The sequence below is a fragment of the Gastrolobium bilobum genome, unplaced genomic scaffold, assembly GCF_033153095.1.
Source record: "Gastrolobium bilobum isolate Gb01-03AN ecotype WA unplaced genomic scaffold, APGP_CSIRO_Gbil_v1 utg87744, whole genome shotgun sequence".
In the NCBI taxonomy this organism is placed as follows: domain Eukaryota; kingdom Viridiplantae; phylum Streptophyta; class Magnoliopsida; order Fabales; family Fabaceae; genus Gastrolobium; species Gastrolobium bilobum.
Genome location: NW_026899846.1, coordinates 7,697 through 32,071, shown reverse-complemented (window position 1 = coordinate 32,071; position 24,375 = coordinate 7,697). Strand labels below are relative to the sequence as shown.

Genomic DNA, 24,375 nt, shown 5'->3' with positions numbered 1-24,375 from the left:
GATTAGTCTATATTGTGGGCTTAGCCCATTAGGTCTTTTAGCATTAGGTCTTATAGTCTCTATAAATAGAGAGCCTTCTTGTACAGTTATATACACTTGAATATACAATAATATTCAGATTCAATTTTTGTGGGGAACATCATTATTTAGCACAGAAGAGGGCATGCGGTTGATAAGGAAACATGAGGTGATAATAGCATCTGCCCAAAAACGGAGTGGGACGTTCATATGAATGAGAAGGGTACGTGCAGTTTCAACTAGATGTCTATTTTTACGTTCAGCGACTCCATTTTGTTGTGGAGTGTGGGGACAGGTAGTCTGGTGTATCGTCCCATGTGTATCCAGAAGTTTAGAAAATTCAAGAGACACATACTCTTTTGCATTATCACTGCGCAAGATTTGAATAGAAGCACCAAATTGAGTTTTTATTTCTGCACAATACTTTTGATAAATTGAAAATAACTCGGAACGATTTTTCATTAAATAAACCCAAGTGCAACGGGAGAAATCATCAATAAAGGTTACAAAATACTGAAAACCCAAAACTGACATACTCCGACTCGGACCCCAAATATCAGAATGAACAATAGAAAAAGGGAGCAGCAGCTCTCTTATTGACTCTACTAGCAAAGGAAGAGCGAGTATGCTTTCCCTGCTGACAAGACTGACAATTCAAAGACTTAAGACCTGACAAAAAAGGAACCATATGCTGAAGCTTCGAGAGACTTGGATGACCCAGACGGCTATGGAGAAGCTCAGGAGACTCTGTGAGAGAGCATGCAACTGGAGCAGAGGGTGCATGCAGATAGTAGAGACCTCGTGACTCACCGCCTGCTCCAATCGTCTTCCCCGTACCCGGATCCTGCATAGAAAAAGACTGTTTAGAAAAGGTGATAGAGCAAGAAAGAGAATGGGTCAATTGACTAACAGAAATTAAATTAAAAGGAATGTCAGGGATGTAATAAACAGAGGTTAAAGTCAAGAAGGGAGTTGGTTTGGCTTGTCCAATGCCACGAGCAAGAGCCTTGGTGCCATCAGCAAGAGTAACAGAGGGAAGATTATTAGAAAAGGTAAGGAAGTAAAGAGATCCTTATTACCACAAAGATGATCTGTAGCACCTAAGTCTATTATCCAGGGTCCAAGAGACGATTGAGAAAAACAAGCAACATGATTACCAGTATCTGGAGCAGGTGGCTGAGAAGAACTCTTCTGGAGAAGGGCCTCATAGTCTGCAGCGGAAATAGTCACTGATCCGGTAGAGGGCGGCACAACATCTGTTTGAGCAAAGTTCATATGTGGTGGCTTCAAGTGAGGGTACTTTATGTAGCAACGTTCTTCAATGTAGCCCAGATTTTGGCAATAATTACACTGAGGCCTTTGTCCTCGGCCACCCTGTCCATATGACGTCGTCTGTCCGCGCCCGCCTAGGCCATATGATGGCATGGGCCCGCGACCGCCTTGTCCGCGGCCACGACCACGACCGCGTCCACCATTGTTCCAATTACCACGAGAGACTAAAGCAGCAGAATCAGACAAGAGAGCAGTAGAGTCAGTAGCTGGCACGTGTGCGGGGGTCACCTTGAAGATTCAGAAGGCGCTGAAAGGTCTGGGATATGCTGGGAATCTCAGTACTGGTTAGAATGTTCTCACGAACACTTTCTAATCCGTCAGGGAGACCAGAGAGAGTCACAACCGTAAAGAGACGCTCCACTTGCGTACTGTACACTGTAGCATTCGCAGCATGAGGTAACATAGCCAAAAATTCCTGCATCAAAGAACGAATCTTACCAACATAAACTTCCATACGAGCTTCGGGTGATTTGCGCAAATCCATCATCTGGGAGACAATGGAATAAAGTTGCTGAATATCATTGGTGTAGAGGTTTTTGGCTTCCGTCCACACATCATAGCAGGTCCCAAAGGGAATGAAAATATTGATAAGAGATGAATCAATGGATTGCCAAAGAATACTGAGGAGCTGAGCATCAACTTTCTCCCATTCAGACGTCTGATCTTTGGAAATATCAGTCGTCTTAGTGGTGAGATGTTTGTCATAGCCCTGACCGGTAAACCAGATCTTAACGGAGGTAGACCAGGTCTTGTAAGTGGCAGATCCGGTCAATTTCAGAGTTGTGATAGATGGAATAGCACTTGAAATGATGTCGGAAGGATGTTTACTGGTTCCTTCCATCAGAAACAGCAATCAGATGACCAAAAAACGGTAAAAGTCACGCGAAAAAGGCAACAAAGTAGCAACTTTTGCACTGGAAACCCCCGAACGGAAGAGACCCACAACGAACGGGCACCGGATCTGGAAGGAGGAGGCAGAGGCGAGCCTGTCTGCCTTGGTTTGGCCGGAAAAGGTGGCCGGAACAGTGCACACGCGCCGGAGAGAGGTGGCGCGTGAGGCCCACGCGCAGACAGCTGTGGTGGCGCGTGGGGGCGCGTGCTGCGGCCGTTTGGGACGGGTCTTGGACAGAAACGGTCGCCGGCGTGAGGGGAGCCTGATTGCGTGGTTTCTCGCCGGAACCGTGATGAACAGTGTTTCTAGTGATGTGAACAGTGTTTTCCGGTCAAATAATGAAGGAGGATGACGATCTGAGATCGAAAAAGGGTCTAACATTGTTCGGAGGGTTGAAAAAGGTTGTCGGTATGATGCACGGCGGTAAAAGGGTTTGCCGGTATGATGCACGGCAGTAAATAAGAAAGGAAAAGATATATATATGCGGAAGTAGAGCCCTCGGATCGAGAGCTTTGATACCAAATTGAATCTGAATATTATTGTATATTCATGTGTATATAACTGTACAAGAAGGCTCTCTATTTATAGAGATTAAAAGATTTAATGCTAAAAGACCTAATGGGCTAAGCCCACAATCTAGACTAATCTAATAATAATAGACTAATATTATTTCTAACAATAAGTATATGTTGAGATATATAGTCCCACGTTGGTTGTATGTGCAACTAATGTGGAGTTTATAAGGTCTTGGGCACTCCCACCCTTAGAGCTAACTTTTGGGGTGGTGTATCCCAAGGTTCTTTACATGGTATCAGAGCCTCGCCGCCCAGTTTGGAAGAACTACATGGTATTTTGAAATACCTCATTAATGACCTTGTAGTCACTTAAGCTCTGATACCATGTAAAGAACCTTGGGATATACTACCCCAAAAGCTAGCTCAAAGAGTGGGAGTGCCCAAGGCCTTATAAAGGCCACATTAGTTTCCCACATAACCAATGTGGGACTATATATCTCAACACGCCCCCTCACGCAAGAGCCCTTTAGGCTAGAAGCGTGGAAATTGCACTGGCCCAATTTTTGGTTTACCTTTTTGTACTTTTTATTTTTAATTCCACTTTAAAGTGGGGGTGCAGTGAGGATCGAACTTGTGACTTTATAGTCACTCAAGCTCTGATACCATATAAAGAACCTTGAGATACATCACCCCAAAAGCTAGCTCAAAGAGTGGGAGTGCCCAAGGCCTTATAAAGGCCACATTAGTTGCCCACATAACCAATGTGAGACTATATATCTCAACACGCCCCTTCACGCAAGAACCCTTTAGGCTAGAAGCGTGGAAATTGCACAGGCCCAATTTTTTTGCATGGGTGAGGCTACATTAATGATTTTATATATATCTCAACAGTATAACACGTCTTTTAATGTGTGTCCACTGGCTCTCCATGCTTAGTACCTGTTAAATATGGTTATTCCCCCCAGTACTACACATTTTTTTATTACAGAATTAGTACGTCACTGTAGAGTCATGCAATTAGGTAATATGCTTTAGGCTTCTCTTTGTTTATTAATTATAGATAAACCAGTTTCATCTTTTTGAGTTCAGATTTCCTATGTAATAACTTTTCCAGAGAGAAACAGAAGAAATAAGAGGATGAACCTGGAGCAGTAGGTTACCTTCGCTAGTCGGGGTTTAATGAGATGTTTATTTATTTATTTAAAAAAAAAAATTATATAGAATGTTGAGCCCTTCATGATAGCAGCACTTTTCATGATGTATGTTATAGAAAATATTTTAATTCATTGCACTATGATTTTGTTATTCTTTCACCAAATTATTGTTTACAGTGTGACAGCTGAAAAGTGGGTTCCTATAATAGAAGTCCCGGTAGATAGCATAAAGGCATACTTAAAGAAAAAAAAGAGAGAAGGATTCTCCATCTTGGGTTTGGAACAAACCGCAAACAGTGTGCCCCTTGATCAGTATATCTTTCCAAAAAAAACGGTAAGTTGTTCTGACCTTCTAGTTCTTTCAATATTTTGTTGTAAGATCGAGGACATGTCACATTAGTTGGGGACACTGCAATAATAGTCAAATTTCCTCCTTACATACTTTTTTGGACTTATTTTACTTTGGTTCCTCACTCCCTCTTGGATTTTCTTCTGTAAGATCTCTTTCTCTATATGATAGAATAGTTATTTTCATGGAATGTCAAAATTTCTGAGTAGAAAATATTTAAGTAAATGAGAATAATAAATTTTACCTGCTAAATTACTGGCCAATTAGTCGCCTAATGGGCAGGTGAATTGTCTGAGGTTTGCATCTTCAGGTTCCATTGAATGGCCTTGTGGAATGATTACTTGATGGGAGCAAATTTTTCTTTCTGCATGCTACATGTGTAGATAAATTGCACCCTTTTTGAAATTGCACCCTTTTTGGTCACCTTTTTTTTTTAAAAAAAAAAAAGAGAAGTCGTGGATTGAAATTGTAGCTTTCTCGAGTAAAAATTTGTTACGATCAAATTGCAAGGAATGAGACTTGGTTTCCAATATTGGAAACATAAGGTTCTGGTGTGGGATTTATATGGACTTTGAACTCTCCTATCTTACGAGCTAGCTTTTGGGGTGAGGTTCTCGAGTAAAAATTTGTTACGATCAAATTGCAAGGTATGGGACTTGGAGTCCAATATTGGAAACATAAGGTTCTGGTGTGAGATTTATATGGACTTTGAACTCTCCTACCTTACGAGCTAGCTTTTGGGGTGAGGTTCTCCCATGGGTTGTATCAATTGGTATTAGAGCCATCTATTATGTCTCCCACTTGCAATCGAGTGGAGCGGGTGGTGATGCTGGGATTGCAGTGTTCGCCCAAGGCTAGAAAAAGCTAGCGCAAAGGCAACCTGTTGGGTGCCGGGGCTGCGGAGCGTGGTGAGATGTTACGATCCAATTGCAAGGTATGGAACTTGGAGTCTCACATTGAAAACTTAAGTTTCTGGTGTGAAGTTTATGTGGACTTTGGGCTCTCCTACCTTACCGGTTAGCTTTTGGGATGAGGTTCTCCCAAGGTTTGTATCAAAACTAGTAGCGGAAATAATATTTGAATAAGAGGGTGACAAGGTGATTTTTTCCCCTATGAGATATCAAAGAGAATTTAAAATAAATATCAACCTTACTGGTTTAGATGTTGAATCTCTAAAAAGATCTACTGAGATATTGAAAGAAGAAGGTAGAAACAGGTAGGGATAAAGTAAATATACATTAGTTCTCTAAAGATATATATGATATGACATCGGTTATCCATTTATAAGCACATTTTAGCTATCAAATTGGTCCCTAAAATGATATCTAACTGAAGGACGGAACTAATGGAATTAATTATTATTGAATGACCAATTTGATGTTACTGATAAATGAAAGACGAATTTGATGTTGAGTATATATTTGGACTTTGGAGGTCTCAAATGAATAATTAGTGGATAAAATTTTCTGCTGTCGTTTTGTTTTTTTGTTTTTATTTTTATTTTTGTTTGAGATGGGTGAGGAGTTTACAGGTCAAGGATACTTAACACGTTTAGTTAAATTTTATTGAGATTTGTAAAGAACCAATTCAACTCAAATGCTTAAACTGGTGGGTGAGACTACATTAATAGTTTTATATATCTCTACATACCCCCTCACATGAGAGTCCATTGGGCATGTTAGAATAGGAAATATTAGATATGATTAGATTACTTCCTATCTGTAAAGATTACTTCCTATCTGTAAATATTCCTTTTTGGATTAGATCTGGGCTTCTCACTTAAGTCCATTAGGGTCTCTATATATTGTAACTCTTTGTATTAGCTTAATACACAACACAATATTTTATATTCAAGTTGGTACCAGAGTTCTTTTGTTCTGGGGAACCTCGCTTTCGCTTAGAATCTTGTTTTCGCTTTAAAACCTAAGCCCACTGCTTAGGAGTCCTCTTTTCTTTGCCGTGCGTCCTTCCGGCAAGTCATCTAGGGTTGTAAGCCCCTTCTGAGTGATTTCTGAATGCGTCAGCACCTCCGACCACCATCGGAACCATCGTCCGTCACTGTTCCGGCCGCCGGAGAAGTTTTCCGGCGAGTTTTCAGCCCAGACAACCTGCGATCAGGATCCTCTCCTCCCGGCGACAAGTTCTGTGGAGGTCCGACCACCGTCGCGTCAGTCACGCGCCGCCCGTCTCCTCTGCGGGTGGTGCTCACGCGCCACCTTCAACCGGCACGTGAGCACTGTTCCGGCAGCTTTTTCCGGTCGTTCTTGGACAGAGAAGCTTGTTTCCTCCTCCTCTTTCCAGATCTGTGGTTGGTTCTTTGTGGGTCTCACTTTTTGTGCGTCCCTCTTCTTGATTTGCGGTCAGGTTAGTTTCTATTCGCTTGGTTGTTTATCCTTGTGATTTATTATAATGGAAGCATCTTCTCCAGCTCACTCGGAGACCAGTTCTCCCTCTCGTTCTGTCGAAAGTTCCCCTAATGTCATCTCCACCAATGTTGGGCCCATTACCTCTTCAAAGCTGAAGGGTTCTGTTAATTACAAGAATTGGGCCACCTTTGTTCGAGTTTGGTTCTTTGGACAGGGACATGGGAACCATCTCACAACTAAATCTATTGATATTCCTAAGGAAGAAAAATCTGATTGGGAAAGGATTGACAACCAGCTTCTGAGTATCCTTTGGCAGTCTATTGATCCAATCATCTTGGATATTTTCTATTTTCAAACCTGCAATGACATGTGGGAGGAAGCAAAACACCTCTACACTAATGATGTTCAGCAGTTTTATTCCATCATGTCTCAGTTTATGGATCTGCGCAAATCATCTGACACTCAGATTGAGACATATGTTGGCAAAAGTCGATCTTTGATGCAGGCATATTTGGATATGTTGCCCTACCCTACTGATGCTTCTGCATATCGGAAACAGGTGGAACGTCTCTTTATGGTTGCCACACTTTCTGGTCTCCCCGAAGAATATGATATTGTTCGAGATACTATCTTGACTAGTGAGGATCCTGATCTATCAATGACGTATCAGCTTCTTCTGAATCTTAATAAGAAATATGCTCCCGCATCGTCTTCTGTTATTGATTCCACTGCTCTAGTTTCTCGTACTTTCTTTCGCGAGAACATTGGAGGTGGTCGTGGTCGTGGTAGAGGCCAGGAGGACATGGCCAGGGAGGACGTGGCCCAGGAGGACGTGGTCATTATTGTCAGCAACTCGGTCATTATGAGGAACGTTGCTCCACAAAGTATCCTCACCTGCGACCTTCTCTTGCTGCTAATATAGCTCAATCGGATACTGCTTCAACTGGTACAGTCTCTCTCTCCTCTGAAGACTATGCAACACTCCAGACCCTTCTCAGGAAGGCCTCTCCTCAGTCTCAGGCCTCTCCTTCAGAAACTGGTAATCCCGTTGCTTATGTTTCTCATTCTGCATCACTTGGTCCTTGGATATTTGACTCAGGTGCTACTGATCACCTTTGTGGTAATAAGGAACTCTTTTCATCTCTTACATATTCTGATAATTTACCCTCTTTTACTCTTGCTGATGGCACTAAAGCCCCTGTTCATGGGATTGGACAAAATTTTCATGTAAAGAATCAATTCAACTCAAAAGCTTAAGTTGGTGGGTGAGATAACATTAATGATTTTATATATCTCTAACAAGTTTATTCACCAAAATTAAATAAATTATTGAGCTGCATGCATAAGAAACATATTTTCGTGCTAACCGGTTGGATGCTTTTCTTCATCATTCTCTTACATTGCTTATATTTAGTTCCCGTTTGATGCCTCAAATTTCTGACATTCCCTCCATAATATGTTGTTTGGTTGTTTACTCAGGTCCTGGTTCTCGGCCGAGAGAAAGAAGGTATACCCGTGGATATAATTCATATTTTGGATGCTTGCATCGAAATTCCCCAATTTGGGGTTGTTAGATCTCTCAACGTTCATGTCAGTGGCGCTATTGCTCTCTGGGAGTATACTCGACAACAGAGATCTCAATAGCCCATAATTGTGAGTGTAATTTTACAAGCCAATTACATTATATATTCCATATTACAAATTTTTGTTGTATTCTACACTTTGAAATAGTGGTTGAGGGTGTTGGACTAATGTCGCGTTGAGAAACTCATAATGGCTATAAAATTTAGAGTCCATTTATTTGCAGTAATCCATAACAGCTTTTCATACCTCTCAAATAATGATTCCTGTTACTTAGTTTACCGAATGGCTTTAAACTTTTAAATAACCTGATCTGCCGAATTAAGTGTTTATCCGTTTCAATAAATCTCTATGGTTGCGTCTCTTAAACAAAGATGCAGCTCAGACGGTGTCGCGTCCTTGATTCTTTAAACTTGACAGTATCCAAGTGTCAAATCTTTTCATCATCTCTTAATTTCGGTCCAGTCGCACTTTGCTACAGCATTGTATTAACCTCATACTATTTGGCCTTTGGATTAGTATTGTAACCTTTACGACAAGCTCTAAGCCGATTTCATTAATTTTTTTTAAACCCAAAAATAAAATAAAATAAAATAAAATGGTGAGATACTGATCCATCGTTCCCTACATGCATGACTGGATTAGTATTAAAGGAGGCACGTTGCACCTGCACCGTTTTTTGGAGGTAAAGAAGTTCGGAATCAATGTAGAAATTTGGCTATATATACAGGGGTAGGTTATATTTACAAATTTTTTTGTTTGCAAACTATGCTATCTTCTTTCGCGAGAACACTAGTTACACTATTTTCTCGCGGGAGAAGATACTGTAATTTGTAAAAATTTGTACAAAAAATTTGTAAACGGATCATTCCTTATATATATATATATATATATATATATATATATATATATATATATAAAATTATAAATTTTATGTTAAATGTTGCATACGTGTAATATGAAACTGAGTCTCCAATAAAGTAATATGTATTTTTTATTTTTTTTGGAATAAATGCTAGAGTGAACCCCACTTATTCCAAAATTTATAAGGGTTGCGATTCGTAAATGACAACAATGTGGATGCTGCAGTTTCAGCAATATGTAAATCGACTCGGCAGTAATTATTATGAAGGTAAGACCAGAACTTAAATTTGAATAACAACTATTCCCTATATCATATAGATGTTGTTTTTTTTTTTTTTTGATAACATCATATAGATGTTGTTAAATTTAGGTAAAATTCGAAAAGTATAAATAAGAGAAAAAATATATTTAGAATCAAATGTTAAGATTGTTAGGGAGAGATTAAAAGAGACAAAAAAATTTTAAAATAATAAAATTTTACATAATCAATGCAAGAGAATTTAAAACGCAAAATTTTTTAGAAAAAAGGTTAAGGATGACATGTCTCATTAAGGATTGAACTACTCTCAAAAGAATATACTCTAACTAATAAATATCACGTATATTGCATAATTATTTTTAAATTCAGGTAAGATATAGAAACAATTAAAAAAAGTTTTAAGAGAGAAAATATTTGAAATCATAAAGAAAATGTTTATTTAATTTAAAAGAATTTAAATTTATGATTTTAAATTTTCAAATATTCTGCTGGTCTTTATAATTTTACTGAAGTTTTAAATAAGTCCCAATAATTTAAAAAATTTAATGGAGTTCTTATATTTTTAAATATAAAATTATATAGAGCTATTTAAAAAGTCAAATTAAGTATAGGAATCTAGTTAATTGTGCTTTCTGTTACATAAATCTCTATAATTTATTTAAATTATCAAATAGGTTTCTATAATTTAACTAAAGTTAATGAAGCATTAACGACTGATATCGACTAAAAGCTTATTTTTAAACATTTAGATAAAAACTTTGAAACACAAAGGACTTATTTAAAAATTTAGTGAAATTACCAACACTTATGGAGTGATTTAACTTTAAAAAAAAGATAAGTTTTTTTTTTTTTTTTTGAAATCATAAAAAGAAGAAGAAGAAGATAAGTTAAGAAGATTACATATCATTCCTTTAAAATATTAATATCTTTATACTAAAGGATTTAATCACTTTAAAAAATAATAAATTCTAAGTGTGGATTTAATATATAAAAGTACATTACGTCATGGATTCCAGACAATACACCTTGAAAGAGGTGAACGACCAGCACAAAATTGAACCTCAAGCACACTTGCGTGTTGTTGAAAACACATTGGGAATGAGACTTCTTCCTCTCCTCACCTTATAGATTAATTAAAACATATATCAGAGTGGGCATAGTATAAGGGCTTATAATTAATAGCATATTATTGTAAAATTTGCATTCAAATACCTGTAATCTTTTCATTTCATTTCCTGAAAATCCTCCATGCACCTGTTTCTTCTTTTTCTCCTTTCCTTGGGAATTTGACCATGATCTTAAGAAGCTTGGAATCAGAAGTTTCCAATTGCCAAAGCAACCAGGTCTTGGCTTCTTCTTGGAAGGGACCATCTGCAAAAGGGTAAAAAAGAAAAAGATGTTTTTAATTGCATAATTCCTGACACTGAAATGATGTTGCAGTGCAATATAATAAAATTCAGGCACACCCCAGAAAATGGACTAAAAACCAAACCTTCATAACATTAAAAAAAGAAGATATTTTGTAGCTCTTCATGAAATTTAAAATATCATAAGCATCTAATTATTATCTACAATGTCAATGGTACCTGGGTTGGAGGTTGGGGATTGTTGTTTGCAAACCACTTGTTGAGTAAGGGTGTGGATGATTCTCCTCTTGCAGACTCTCTCAGATGATGCGAGTACATAAGCAACCTTGCTCTTCTATCATATCCCTTACTTGCAGAGCCATGAACTACCTCTTCTCTAACTGTGTGATGGATATGATAATGGTGGTGGTGGTGATGATGATGTTGTTCAATTGATGATGATACCCTCTTCCTAGGATTCTCAACATATACTCTCACTAACACTGCCTTATCATTGCGGTAAGTTACCTATAAATGATCACATGAGAAAAACAAATGTACTTCAAGCACAGAACACAACACAAAGACACTAACAAAAACCATGGAAGTAATGAAATTACCTTTTTGGTTGACATTTTGGGATAAGGAAGGAGCATAAGTTTTTTGAGAATTCAGATATATGTTTGGTTTTGCTCAAGTATTCTACTTGATAACATCATGCAGGCCTAGGAGATGTTGGCAATACCAATGAAGAAGTTAGTGTGATAGAAGAATGCATATATATATATATATATATATATTACTTTCTTTGGTTGGATCGATTTCTTTGGATAAAGCAGCATAATGTAATTATTAATCTATCGTTATAACCAATATTGGGGCCAATTGTGGTGCAACGACACCATCAGCTTAAACCTGGGATCTTATGGCCTGTTTGTCTTTTTTCTTTCCTTTGTTTTCTTTTCACTCGACAAAATTGAGTTGTTATATTCACCCACCTAGAGATCTTTTAATTATTTAACTATGGTCGTGATTCATGAATATTACATATTTTTCAGAAAAAACAAGTACATTTTTTTTTTTGTTAAAGTTGAAGCTTTTACAAATAATTATTTTGAGCTCTCAAAATGTGTTAATTATTGAAACTCTTAAATTAAAACTAGTATTGCAATAAATATTTATTAGAGTAAATATCATTTTTGGTCTTCAACAAATTTCATCATGCCCGCTTTAGTCCCTAGCAAATAAAAAGGCCCATCGTGGTCTTTAAGAAATTCAAAATGTACCCATTTTAGTCCTTTTAGGGACTAATATGGGTCTTTTTTGAATTTGTAAGGGACCACGATTTCAACTAAATGGATTCATTTTGAATTTTTTAGGGACCACGATGGCCTTTTTATTTGCTAGGGACTAAAACGGGTATCGTGAAATTTGTCGAGCACCAAAAAGAATATTTATTCTATTTATTATTTATGTTCTGTCCCATATCAAGGGGTGCTTCTGTCACCAATTTGAAAGTCACCAGACTGTTTATACGAAGGAGGTCTACTAGAGAGGAAGGACTTGCGAGAAAAAAGACCCATTTTTGGTTCTCCTTTATCTCTTGTTCTGTCGTTTCCATGTAGTCATTTTGGTTAGGGGGGTTTCTGCACTTGCTGTTGTAGCTCCCTAATCTTCATGAGGCTTTATAGGGTAGGGTGATCATGATCATTTGTAGATGATGAAGCTTGGTTCTTAGTTTGAACCATGTTAAGCATCAAGCTACAGTTGGGAGTTACTAATGAGCTTGTAGGATGGGAACATTTTATTACAACAAGTTTGGATAAACCAGTGATGAGTGATGCAATATTCATAGAAAACCAGTGAACTGGAAACCCAAGGGACACAACAAATGTTGAGCATATAAGGCTTGAGTTGAGTAGAGGATGTTATATGAAGACAATGGGTTATATTATATCACCAAGGCTTTGTTTGAGAGTTTGGAGGGGAGGGGAAGGAAGAGAATTCAAGGGAGAGGGAGGAAAAGGAAAGGAAGAAAATTGAAGGGTATTCCCTTCTATTGTTTGGGAGTTAAAAAAATGGTGAGGAAGGAAAATAGAGAATTAATGAGATATTTTTATCATTTTATCTCATTTTTAAAATAAATATAATTATTATATTTAAAAAATTAAATTAAATTTAAAATTTCTAACAAAATTATTTATGTACTTTTCGCAACACTAAAAAAGATCATATTTTTGACAAAATTTCTATGATGCAAATTATGAAAATTTCGTCACAATTATTTTTTCGTCAGAATACTTTACATTGAAAAGCGATGAAATTTTTTCTCTGATAAAAATTTTCACAAAAAAAAAAATTTCTATCAAAATTTTCGACGAAATTTTATTTTTGTCAAAAGTTTTGACAAAAATGATTTCCTCCATCAAATGTTTTAAAAGAAAAAGGAATTCCATCGAAAATTTTGACGGAATGTTTTCCATTCAAAATTTCGATGGAAATTGTTTTGTCAAAATTTTTGAGGGAAATGTTTCATTCGAAACTTTCGATGAAATTTAGATTCTGTAAAGAATTTTGACATAATATTTTTTCCGTCATAATTTTTTATCGAAATATCTTTCGTCAATTTTTTAGATAGAAATATTTTCTGTCAAAATTTTTAGACAGAAATGTGTTCTGTTGAAAATTTTGATGGAAATGTGTTTTATCAAAAAACTTGACGAAAATATTTTTCGTTGAAAATTTTTTATAGAAATTTTTTTGTCAAAATGTTTAACGAAAATGTTTCTGTCGAAAACTTTCGACAAAATTTAAATTCTGTAAAGAATTTTGATGAAATTTTTTCCATCAAAATTTTTTGATGGAAAAGTGTTTCGTTGAAAATTTTGATGGAAATCTTTTTTGTCAAAATTTTTGATGAATATGTTTTTTTATGAAATATTTTGAGGGAAATATTTTGACAAAATTTAGATTCCATAATGAATTTTGACAAAAAAACAAATTCCCTGTAATTTTTTACTAAAATAGTTTTAGTCACAAATTTTGAAGGAAATATTTTCGTCGGAAGTTTTTGCGAAAATTTTTGATGCAAATGTTTTTCGTAAAAAAATTTGACGTAATTGTTTTACGTCGAAACTTTTTAATGGAAATGTGTTTCGTCAAAATTTTGGACGAAAATATTTTCGTTGAAAGTTTTGACGGAATTTAAATTCTATCAATAATTTTGACTGAATTTTTTTCCGTAAAAAATTTATGTCACTGATTATGGCAAAATCTGGTTTCGTCTCTAATTTCGTCTTTAGTTTTGACGAAATTTTTTTGACGTATATGATTTTCATCAAAAATTTCATCACTATTTTTGACGAAATATTTTTCGTCGATAAATTCTGTCAGTATTTGAGACTTTTTTAATAATGTCACATTTATGTAGTTTTCACATTTTAATGTTAAGGGTAGATAAGTAATTTTTAATATTTTCCCCTTCAAACCCCCCAAATTGGGGGGAACTTTAATTTTATGAAGAAGAAGGGTTTTAGAGAGTTTAATAAAAATTCTCAATTCCTTCTCCTCATTTTTTTAAACTCACAAACAAGATAAGAACTTTCTAAAACCTTCTCTTTCCTTTCCTTCTTCTCCTAAAACCAACTCTCAAATAAAGCCTAAGAGGTTTGATCCCATGTATAGAACAGAGGAGATTAATAATCAGAATTATCATACACCGTGCAATTATGAAAATTAGAACAGACTTACTTGATGTCAGTACTTGATGTTAGTATAATGGAACAGACAGATGAATGTATGTAGAATAACGAAAAAATCCAATCCTACAGAATGTGTCTCCTTAAGACAATTTGCCTCATCACTGATACCAAAGGTTGATGGACAAGTGTCTCCCAGGATAGAATGGATTTCGTCTGAGGAGTGACGGCATTGTCAGTCGATAGCCCAAACGAACACAAAAATATGCCAGAGGAAAGTACACCGGAAATTAGAAAGGAGTATGCAAACCGGAAGAAGGAAAAATTACGGCAAAGTAACAGTGCAGAAAATTGGATAATTTTTCTGGGGGGTCAGGGTCTATTTGTAGATACTGACCGGTCACGATGAACCGCCGTGACTGACGGCCGCTAACGGGCATGATCGATGACCGGTTCGGTGAACAGGTACAGCCGGTGATCGATTCGCGAAAGGTAAGAACCGGTTCGGTTTAAAACGTACAAAAAATCGGTGGGTAGAAATGTTTGGGTTTGAAAAAATTGGAGGGAAGTAAGCGGATAGTCACATAAGGCCTTTGTCATATTAAAGAGAAGTGTGATGCAGAACAAACATTCAAAAACTTCTAAGCTAAGGTACAAAATCAGTTTCAAAATTCCATCAAAATCCTTCATACGAACAACAGCAAGGAATATTTCAATTCTATCCTTGGAGAGTACTTGTCCTATCATGACATCTATCATCAAAGTTCTTATCTTGACACTCCCCAACAAAATAGGGTAGCCGAGAGAATAAATAAACATCTCATTGAAGTTTCTTGCGCCCTTATGTTCATCATGAATGTACCTAAACATTTATAAGGGGAAATTGTCCTCGTTATATTCTGACTTCTCAATTACATGCATTATTCTGTCTTTTAATTTTAGTCTCCAATATTCTCGCCTCCTAAACACATTCCTTTCCTTTCAAACCATCTCCTTTATTCCTTCTAAAATGTTTGGTGTTGTCGTGTTTGCCTGTATCACATCACATCTACAATGTAAACACGATCTGAAATCTCACAAGTGTTATTCTCTATCCTTACATAAGGCCTTTGTCTTTCTTGACATCACTTTCTTTGAATCACAATCTTTCTTTTCCCTGATTTCTCTTCAAAGGAAGCCTATAGATGAAAATCAATCATAGGAACCCATAATGTTACTTCAAGTGAAACAATTTTCCTACTTCCTCCACCACCTAATTCACCACAACTACAATTGCAAACAAGAGGGGATAAACAAATAGAAATAAGATGAGATGACAATAAGCAAAAACAATTAATGGTTTATGGATGGAGAGAGCTACCATAAAGTGTAAGTAATCCATAACCTCTGCACTGCTAGGATTCCATCTCGAGTTCTTGTTCCAACAATCTAAATCCAGCCTTGAACTATACACCCTATCTCTCGATTTATCTCCTATGAAAAAATTGCCTCTAGGATTTTGTGCCTTCAACATCACATTGGATAGTACAAAAGTACCTTGAACAATTCAGAAAGCCTCTGATGATCTTAATAAATGGAGAAATATTGTCCTTGAAGATATGCTTTGAAAAAGAATGAAACTTGTGATATTATGGCATTGCCTCAGAGAAAACAGTCGATGGAATACAAGTGGTGTTTCACTAATAAGTTTAATATTGATGGTAGAATTAAAAGATATAATGAGAGACTTATTGCTAAAAGGTGCACCCAGACGCACTAGATTGATTATCAATAGACATTAGCTCTAGTGGCCAAACTCAACGTGATTAGAGTTCTCTAGTCTTTTGTTGTTATTCTCGATTGGCCCTTACAACAATTGGACATAAAGAATGTCTTCTTGAATGATGATTTACATGAGGAAGCCTATATTGATCCTCCACTTTGTTTTGAAAAAGGAGGTGGCTTGATAGGTAGACTAAAGAAGTCTCTTCATGGGCTTAAATAGTCCCTAGAAAATGGTTTGATAAATTCACTCAAGTAATTAAAGCGAAAGGGTTCCTACAAGTGCAAACTAATCACACATTATTCCCCAATATTTTAAGGACGGTGAGATTGTTATTCTTATAAGTTATGTGCATACCTATTTGAGTTAAAGGGTCTTGGAGCCTTGAAGTACTTTCTTGGAAATTGGAATAGAAGTAGCTCAAAGCAAGACAAGAGTCACAATTTCTCAGAAGATACATATCCTAAATCTTCTTTAAGAAAGTGGCATGTTCGGATGCAAACTAGTCGAGAAGCCTATGAAACTTAATTTAAAGTTGAGCATTGAAGGTTGACAGGTGGTAGAAAAGCAAATATATTAGAGATTGGTTAGTAAACTAATCTATCTATCTCATATACAACTCAATATTGCATTTGTTGTAAGTATGGTTAGACAATTCATGCACTCACCTAAGAAACAACACTTGGATGTTGCCTACAAGGTCGTAAGGTATCTTAAAAATACACCAGGACAATGATTGTTCTTCAAAAAAAGTGGTGGTGGTGGTTGCTAAGTGTAATATTAAAATGATACAATTTCCATGAACTTAGTTATCATGTTTTATAAATCATATAGCAATTATGTAATGTAGTTTTTTTTTTCATGTTAATCCTATAATTCTCATCAAACGGAAATTAAATAGAGTTCTTAGCTTCGTATTTGGTTCACTGAAAACATAAAATCAATTTGATTCAGTTTAAAAGTTAAATCGTAAATTTATAATTCGTATACAAAAATTGAATTGATTTACAAATTGATTTTAATTTTGAATTTTTTCCCTCATAACTAAAAATGGACAAATCATGTTATGACATGTATTAACAATTATATATTCACACTTTTGATATATGATTCATTTTTTCTCATGTGAAAATTTGAATTTCCCCTGCAAATTATATATTTCCTAAAATACATAGTTATAATATTAAAAAAAAAAAATTTTTAATATTATAATTATATATTTTCTAAAATACATAATTATAAGAGATACGAAAAAAATTAATATTATAACTATATTCTTATATTGTTTGTAGAACAACTTCAGATCAGTGCAACATAAGGTGTATTATCTCTTTAATGTATATGGTTAATCAGCTAATAAATTAGCCGACCTATTCAGATTACATTCAATAGGCGTATTGTATAAAGTAAACAATAAATTGGTGGGATTCATGATTATTCAATCACTGATTTAAAAGTGGTGATAAGAAGAAAATAATAATGTTATCTACACCTTATCTTTTTAAATCATTTTTATTATTTTTTAAGAAAAGTATTTTTTACAGGAGATAAAATTATTTCCAATAACTTAAAACAACATCAATTAAGAGTTATAGGAGATTTTTAAGGTAATACTTTTCTTATGTTGTATAAGAAAAGTACTATCTATTACTCAAACAATAAATAAGAGAGAGAGAAGAGTTAGAGATGAGAGAGAAAAATTCTTGTGGGACCCATTTAAAAAATGTGAATGTAAGAGATAATACTTTTTTTATGTAACATAAGAAAAATATTACCCATAATTTTAACTCTGTCATTAATCCATTTATTTTAAATAGCAAAAAAAAATACATATTCTAAGACCAATTTTTTTTAAGTTGTCTAAGATATCCCTTCAACACAACATAGGTCATCGAAAAGATCTCGAAAACCCACCAAAGTACGAAAGTCCAGGTCATTTCGGGGCAAGCAGATCATTTATGATGAAGATGCTTTCAGCAGTTATCCGCTCCGCACTTGGCTACCCAGCGTTTACCGTGGGCACGATAACTGGCACACCAGAGGTGCGTCCGCACCCTTCTACCCTTTACCGGGAGTCAATGACTATTCATAGCTATTACCTTGACACCAAAGAAGAGTTCGACCCAATGCTTTATTTCTGTCCTAGTTGATCCCGATTCGACATTAGAAGTATATTGATTTTTCACCAATAACCTAATACTTTTATCTGTAAATACTGCATATTTTATTCCATTCATAAATTTATTTTCTTCGGCCAACTGCTGAAGATTAATTTTTTTAAGATAAAAGATCACATTAAATAAGTAAATCTCTCGTATTCATTTTTTAACTTTATCTTTTCAATAATGAAAAAAACGTGTCTCGTTCTAGATAAACTTGATCTCATTAAATTTATTGCTTTTAACTGCCAACTAAGCAACACGTCTGCAAGAAAAATCCAAATCAGCGTACCTAGCAGCTCTGACATTTTTATAGAAGTTAATAAACTATTACTTTAAAATCCAAATAAGTGTCTTTTTTGGATAACAAAAATAAAATTTTAATTATAAGGCCTCATGGCCCTCGTGGTCCTCATCCATACGAGGCGACAATTACATGCCAAATCCATTTTAAACCTTCCATATTAAAAGCAATTACATTCACGGTTCTTTTTAACCGACGTATTATATTTATAAATTTTTTTTTCATAAATTTTTATAAAATATATTATTTATTTTAAGGAGTACATGATAATTTATAAATAAAGAATTTATAAATATAACTATATCTTTTTATATATATAATATGATAATAATACAATTAATATAATATACGTTAACCATATTCCACAATTACGGTTCCATTTTCTCCAAAGTTTCACGCAATGCAATCAATGCCTAGTTTCTCTCTTTATGATTATATATATACAAAGAAATTGGTGCGTTTTGTTTTGTATTCTATAACCTTTGATTTTTATTGACAGAAACACTAACTGAGTCTGTCACTGTTGTATTCTTTCTTGTCAGCTATGAATGCTTTAGCAGCCACCAACCGCAATTTTCAACGTGCAGCTCGCATTCTCGGCTTGGATTCAAAGCTTGAGAGGAGCCTTCTCATACCCTTCAGGGAAATCAAAGTATTAATCTTTCAAATCATCCCTTTTTTGGGTTTCAGTCCTTTTTCTTTTTCTCTTCTCTGTTTTTCCACTCTTTTGGTTTCAATTTTTTCATTTTTGTATGGTTTTCTCTTTCCTCATCATAAAAAATTGTTCTTTTTTTTTATTTTTTTTTATTTTTTGTGGGGTGTATTGAAAAGGGTTTCTCTGTGGCTTCTGATTTCGCAGGTTGAATGTACGATCCCTAAAGATGATGGAACTCTAGTTTCCTATGTGGGTTTTAGGATCCAACATGACAATGCTCGTGGTCCTATGAAAGGAGGGATTCGTTATCACCCTGAGGTTCTCATATGTAGTTCTCTTAATTGTTTTGTTTTCTCATCAATACAGATAGAATTGGAATTTGACTTTAGGTTCAATTGAATTCCTTCTGTTTGAAAATTTCACTGCTTGAACTTATGATACTACAATTTAGCCTCCATGCGTTCAATTTAATATGCCATGTTTTTATCGAATTACAAATATTAGATAGAACCCCAATTCATAAAATAGAGTATAAAGTGCAGTTCCACAACCATTGGTGGAAAAATTGTGGGGGGAAATTCTCAAAATTGTATATAAATAAAATGTTGCTTGACATGATGGCTATATTTGATATGGTTTTCTTCCCTATCAGAGAAGAATTTTATAAAAAAACAAATTGATTGACAAACCACGGAAGCTTTGTGTAAGGTTAACTCATAATTGTATCACAGTGCTTCATCTTTAATGTTAATGTACAAATTGCTTACCAAAAAGATATGTTAATCTACACAGTTCTTCTAATGAGTAATGACCATTTTGCGTGTTAATGATTTTAAATTACAGTAATGAGTGTTATCAATATAAATTCTATATACTGCTTTTAAATATAAAACTGTCAAATTTTCTGGTGCCAGGTTGACCCTGATGAAGTGAATGCTCTAGCTCAGCTGATGACATGGAAGACAGCTGTAGCTGACATTCCCTATGGAGGAGCAAAGGGTGGGATTGGCTGCAATCCGAGGGACTTAAGCCTCAGTGAGTTAGAACGTCTAACTCGGGTTTTCACCCAAAAGATTCATGATCTCATTGGCACTCAGAGGGATGTTCCTGCCCCGGATATGGGAACTAATGCACAGGTACTGATTTCACAATATAGTACTTACTTTCTGTCCATTTCTTGTAGATACTAGCATCCAACTGTTTCATATACCCTTCTCATTGGTCCACTGTTTCACAGACCATGGCATGGATTCTTGATGAGTATTCAAAGTTTCATGGTCATTCACCTGCAGTTGTGACGGGGAAGCCTATTGTAAGTATCAAATACACATGCAAAATCCTCTGTTATTGTGTATATCAATGATTAAATGAAATTGGCTTTGAATGTTTTTGCCTATAGGATCTTGGAGGTTCATTAGGAAGGGAGGCTGCCACAGGTCTTGGAGTGGTTTTTGCAACAGAGGCTTTATTTGCTGAATATGGGAAATCAATTTCTGATCAAACATTTGTCATTCAGGTATTTCTTTACCACCATGGAAGGATGATGATATAGTTTAAATTCCACTTTCATCATTCATTTGATTTTTTACCATGATATCCAGGGCTTTGGAAATGTGGGCACGTGGGCTGCTAAGTCTATTTTTGAGAGAGGGGGTAAGGTGATTGCTGTGAGTGACATCACTGGTGCTATCAAAAACCCAAATGGAATTGATATCCCTGCCCTTCTGAAACACAAGGAAAGCAATGGAAACCTGAAGGACTTCACAGGAGGTGAGGTCATGGATCCAAAGGAATTGCTTGTTCATGAATGTGATGTTCTTATCCCATGTGCCTTGGGTGGAGTTCTAAACAAGTATGTTTGTCTATGTCACCTTGAGCTCAGAAATCATAAGCATTAGAGTGAATTTTTTTAGTTTTCTCTTGATTTTGCATATTAAGATTATATTAGCATCCTCCTTATTTAATTTCATCTTTCCCATTGTTCTTTTAACATTTTGGTATGTTATTCTTGAAGGGAAAATGCTGCTGATGTGAAGGCAAAATTTATAATAGAAGCTGCAAATCACCCCACTGACCCTGATGCCGATGAGGTAAGGTTACTCATTTGCGGAATCTACTATTTCTTATGAGGTATATATATCCTGAACTTATATTAGATAATGGATGTGATTTCTTTTTGCAGATCTTATCCAAGAAGGGAGTAATTATATTACCTGATATTTATGCCAATTCTGGTGGAGTGACTGTGAGCTACTTTGAATGGGTTCAGGTAAATGGGATCGATAACACACTCTAGGACTAGCTTGGAAACCAAGCTTAAGTGTTTTTGTTTTTCTTAATGTTAAATCTCCCTCTGGCTATATGCTGCATGCAGAATATTCAAGGTTTTATGTGGGATGAAGAAAAAGTGAACCGTGAGCTGAAGAAGTACATGACCAAAGCTTTCCAGAACATCAAGGCAATGTGTAAAATTTATAACTGTGACTTGCGAATGGGAGCCTTCACTCTGGGAGTGAACCGTGTTGCACGTGCTACACTTTTGAGGGGTTGGGAAGCTTAAGGAACCACTCTCCTTTGCTCCTTTTTTTTTACCTATCAGACGCACCATTGCTTACTACTGAAAAGTAGGAGGATTTTGCTAACTTGCTTATGGTTTTTGCTTTTACTTTTTCACTTTTCGCATAAGGCTTTGTTTTCTATTTTTGATACCTTAGTGTTAGTCGAGTAATTAATTGAGTATAGTCATGCGAGACTTGCCAATAAACATTATTGCTAGCATTAGTGCCCCTGGAATGAGATCAAGTTGCAACCACATTTGTTTTTTACTCTCACTTTGGCACATTAGACATCCATTGAATAACAAGTGGTTTTTTATTGTAACATTTTACTTGCCGCAATGAGCAAGTTAAAATGCATGTAAGTCCAAAAGAAGTTTAATGCATCGCGGATTTTGAAAAACAGCAACTATGTGCTTCTGTTGCATTTCATTTTGAAACCTTAGTCATGGCTTCACCGACTGATTTAAGGAGAATTAACATTCTTCCTTTGACTAGTAGGTAAAATATCCACCAATCTCAAGGACTGTGTAGAGAGGGGATTACCAAATTCCCGAAATACTTATAACTTTCTTTTTCTTGTCATTTGTCGTCGTATCAAAATCAAATCAATATTATAAAATTATATCAAATGAAAGTCATTAATTTGATTTTAGTGGAACGATAACAAAATAATTATAAAGGAAACATCATCATTAATAACTGATGCTATCCGACAAGTATACCGTTTCGCATAAGTAGTAAAGTAGTAAGAAAGATCGTCTCCTCAGGGATTGAAAACCAAGTACTAAAATAATCAGTCACTTTAAGTTGAAAAACTTGATCTTTTGTTGGGAAAATTAAATTGAATCTTAGTAACCATAAAAGTAAAGACTTATTTTTGAGTTTTTGTATTTTCAAGAATGAAAAGAAGAATAATAATGGAGTTGGTTTTGAAAATATGAGAAAGAATTGCAGTTAGGGAACACTCTCCCTATGATCCCCACTTATTACTTTGGATTGATACAAAATACTTATTTATATAATTTCTCAGATAATTATGATCTCAATATATTAATAATTAAATCCCAATCCCTTGGTAACTTAACCCTTTAACCTCACTTAGAATCCTAATCCCTTAGTAACCCCTCATGAGAATTAAGCAATGAACACAGTAATTCCAACATCTGCAATTAAATATACATCTATCCCTAGTATGCATACCAATAGTTATCTTATCTCCTTTCGAGATCAGAAACCCCAATATCCCTATTTAAGGTTCTAACCCTCAAACTATTTTCAACTATCAAATTGATCAGGTTTAATAAAGAAAATATCAAATACGCACAAGATGAGATAAAGAAATTTATATAAACGAGTAAAATAATTTAAATCAATCCGTCATAACAAGGGTTCACATAGGGTTGTGACCCTAACTACAATAAAAGAACTTAGCCAGACATAGTCATATCCGACATAAACAAATATTCAAAAGAAAGCATAAAAACTATAATTACTGGAAAGAATGGAGAAGAAATCTTGATCTTCAGTCACCCTCTGCTTGCTCCGAGTTATGAATTGGTTCCTTTGTTGTGCTCCCAATCTCCTTATTTATAACCACCGGCATTGAGCCCATCCAAGAGTTTGTATTTGATTTAAACTTTGTTTCCTTTTTTTCATGTAACAACCTTGGAGATTTGATTGATAAATTAGAATTTCAAATCTTGATTCAATCTTACCATAAATCATCTAATCTTATCTCTAATTTGGATAGAGATCTCATTGCTGAATCAAAAACTTGATTTTTAAATCTTTTTCTTTTCCAAAATTGCCCCGTTGCAAAACACGGGGTCTGAGAATTTCCAAGCTGACGCTCTCAGCGTCAAATTCACGCTTCAAGCGTGAACGCTTCTGTCTGAAAAATTCCTTCCACGCTGCCAGCGTGAGATCCACGCTTTGAGCGTGAATTTTGATTTTGCAAAATCCTCGTTTTGCTCCAGTTTGTTTGCTTTTTCCTACAAAATTAGCATAAAATCAGTATTCAATCCTTGATTAAGATTTTGACAAATTAACAGTGATTCTTGCTCTTTTTCTCAAGATTTCATCAACATTCTTTCTCTTTTTGGCTCAGATTTCCTTATATGCTAGGCGCATATCAAACAATTCCCAGATTAGGACTTTGCTGTCCTCAGCAATGTAATATATTCAAGTTATCAGCAAAGAATAATTCAGTGAAAACATGGAACACAACATCTTAAGAATTCAGATTGCTATGCATGTATAACTCTTTGTTAAAAACTCCCAACAATGCTTTTCAGTTATGTCAAGAATTAAAACTCCAGCATGAATATTCCTCATCAGTTATAAATATACTCTCATTACGCTCAGTGTTTGAGGGTTTCACACTTATTCCATCAGTGTAGCAGTAATTCCATAGGCTTGAACTTATTCTCAATTCCTAAGAATGAGGAATCCATTTGTCATGCACAGACTGATCAAAAGGTCTTTGATAGGTTGTAACTTGGCCTGGTTTGGGGGTGAGAATCATTTGGTCGGAAGCTTTATTGGAAAGATTGAAATACTGATT

General features: G+C 35.4%; 2 protein-coding genes across 4 annotated transcripts in view; both read left to right on the top strand.

The window, feature by feature from the left end:
* LOC133293931 (uncharacterized) overlaps positions 1–8,378 on the top strand; it is a 50,647-nt gene extending 42,269 nt beyond the window's left edge. Inside the window, exons 33-34 of the mRNA XM_061492555.1 lie at positions 4,089–4,245; positions 8,106–8,378. Of these exons, the coding sequence (XP_061348539.1) occupies positions 4,089–4,245; positions 8,106–8,270 (322 nt within the window). The 3' untranslated portion in view covers positions 8,271–8,378. The remainder of the gene's footprint in view (positions 1–4,088; positions 4,246–8,105) is intronic.
* Positions 8,379–19,005: 10,627 nt separating this feature from the next.
* LOC133293929 (glutamate dehydrogenase 2) lies at positions 19,006–22,078 on the top strand. 3 transcript variants are annotated; one of them, XM_061492553.1, is made up of 10 exons: positions 19,006–19,053; positions 19,142–19,251; positions 19,459–19,572; positions 20,169–20,390; positions 20,492–20,566; positions 20,654–20,770; positions 20,856–21,106; positions 21,269–21,344; positions 21,437–21,523; positions 21,629–22,078. In XM_061492553.1, the coding sequence occupies exons 2-10, from the start codon at positions 19,144–19,146 to the stop codon at positions 21,812–21,814; spliced, it is 1,236 nt and encodes a 411-aa protein (XP_061348537.1). In that variant the 5' UTR covers positions 19,006–19,053; positions 19,142–19,143; the 3' UTR covers positions 21,815–22,078. The 3 variants fall into 3 exon arrangements, with proteins under 3 accessions (XP_061348537.1, XP_061348536.1, XP_061348538.1); XM_061492552.1 differs by lacking the exon at positions 19,006–19,053 and having other exon boundaries at positions 19,103–19,251; XM_061492554.1 differs by lacking the exons at positions 19,006–19,053; positions 19,142–19,251 and adding an exon at positions 19,288–19,349.
* Positions 22,079–24,375: the final 2,297 nt, after the last annotated feature.

Bases quoted from the DNA above. Each gene is read 5' to 3' on its own strand.
- LOC133293929 (XM_061492553.1), top strand. From the start codon at position 19,144: ATGAATGCTTTAGCAGCCACCAACCGCAATTTTCAACGTGCAGCTCGC. The intron at 19,573-20,168 runs GTTCTCATATGT...TTCTGGTGCCAG, and splicing joins GGATTCGTTATCACCCTGAG to GTTGACCCTGATGAAGTGAA. The intron at 21,524-21,628 runs GTAAATGGGATC...TGCTGCATGCAG, and splicing joins GCTACTTTGAATGGGTTCAG to AATATTCAAGGTTTTATGTG.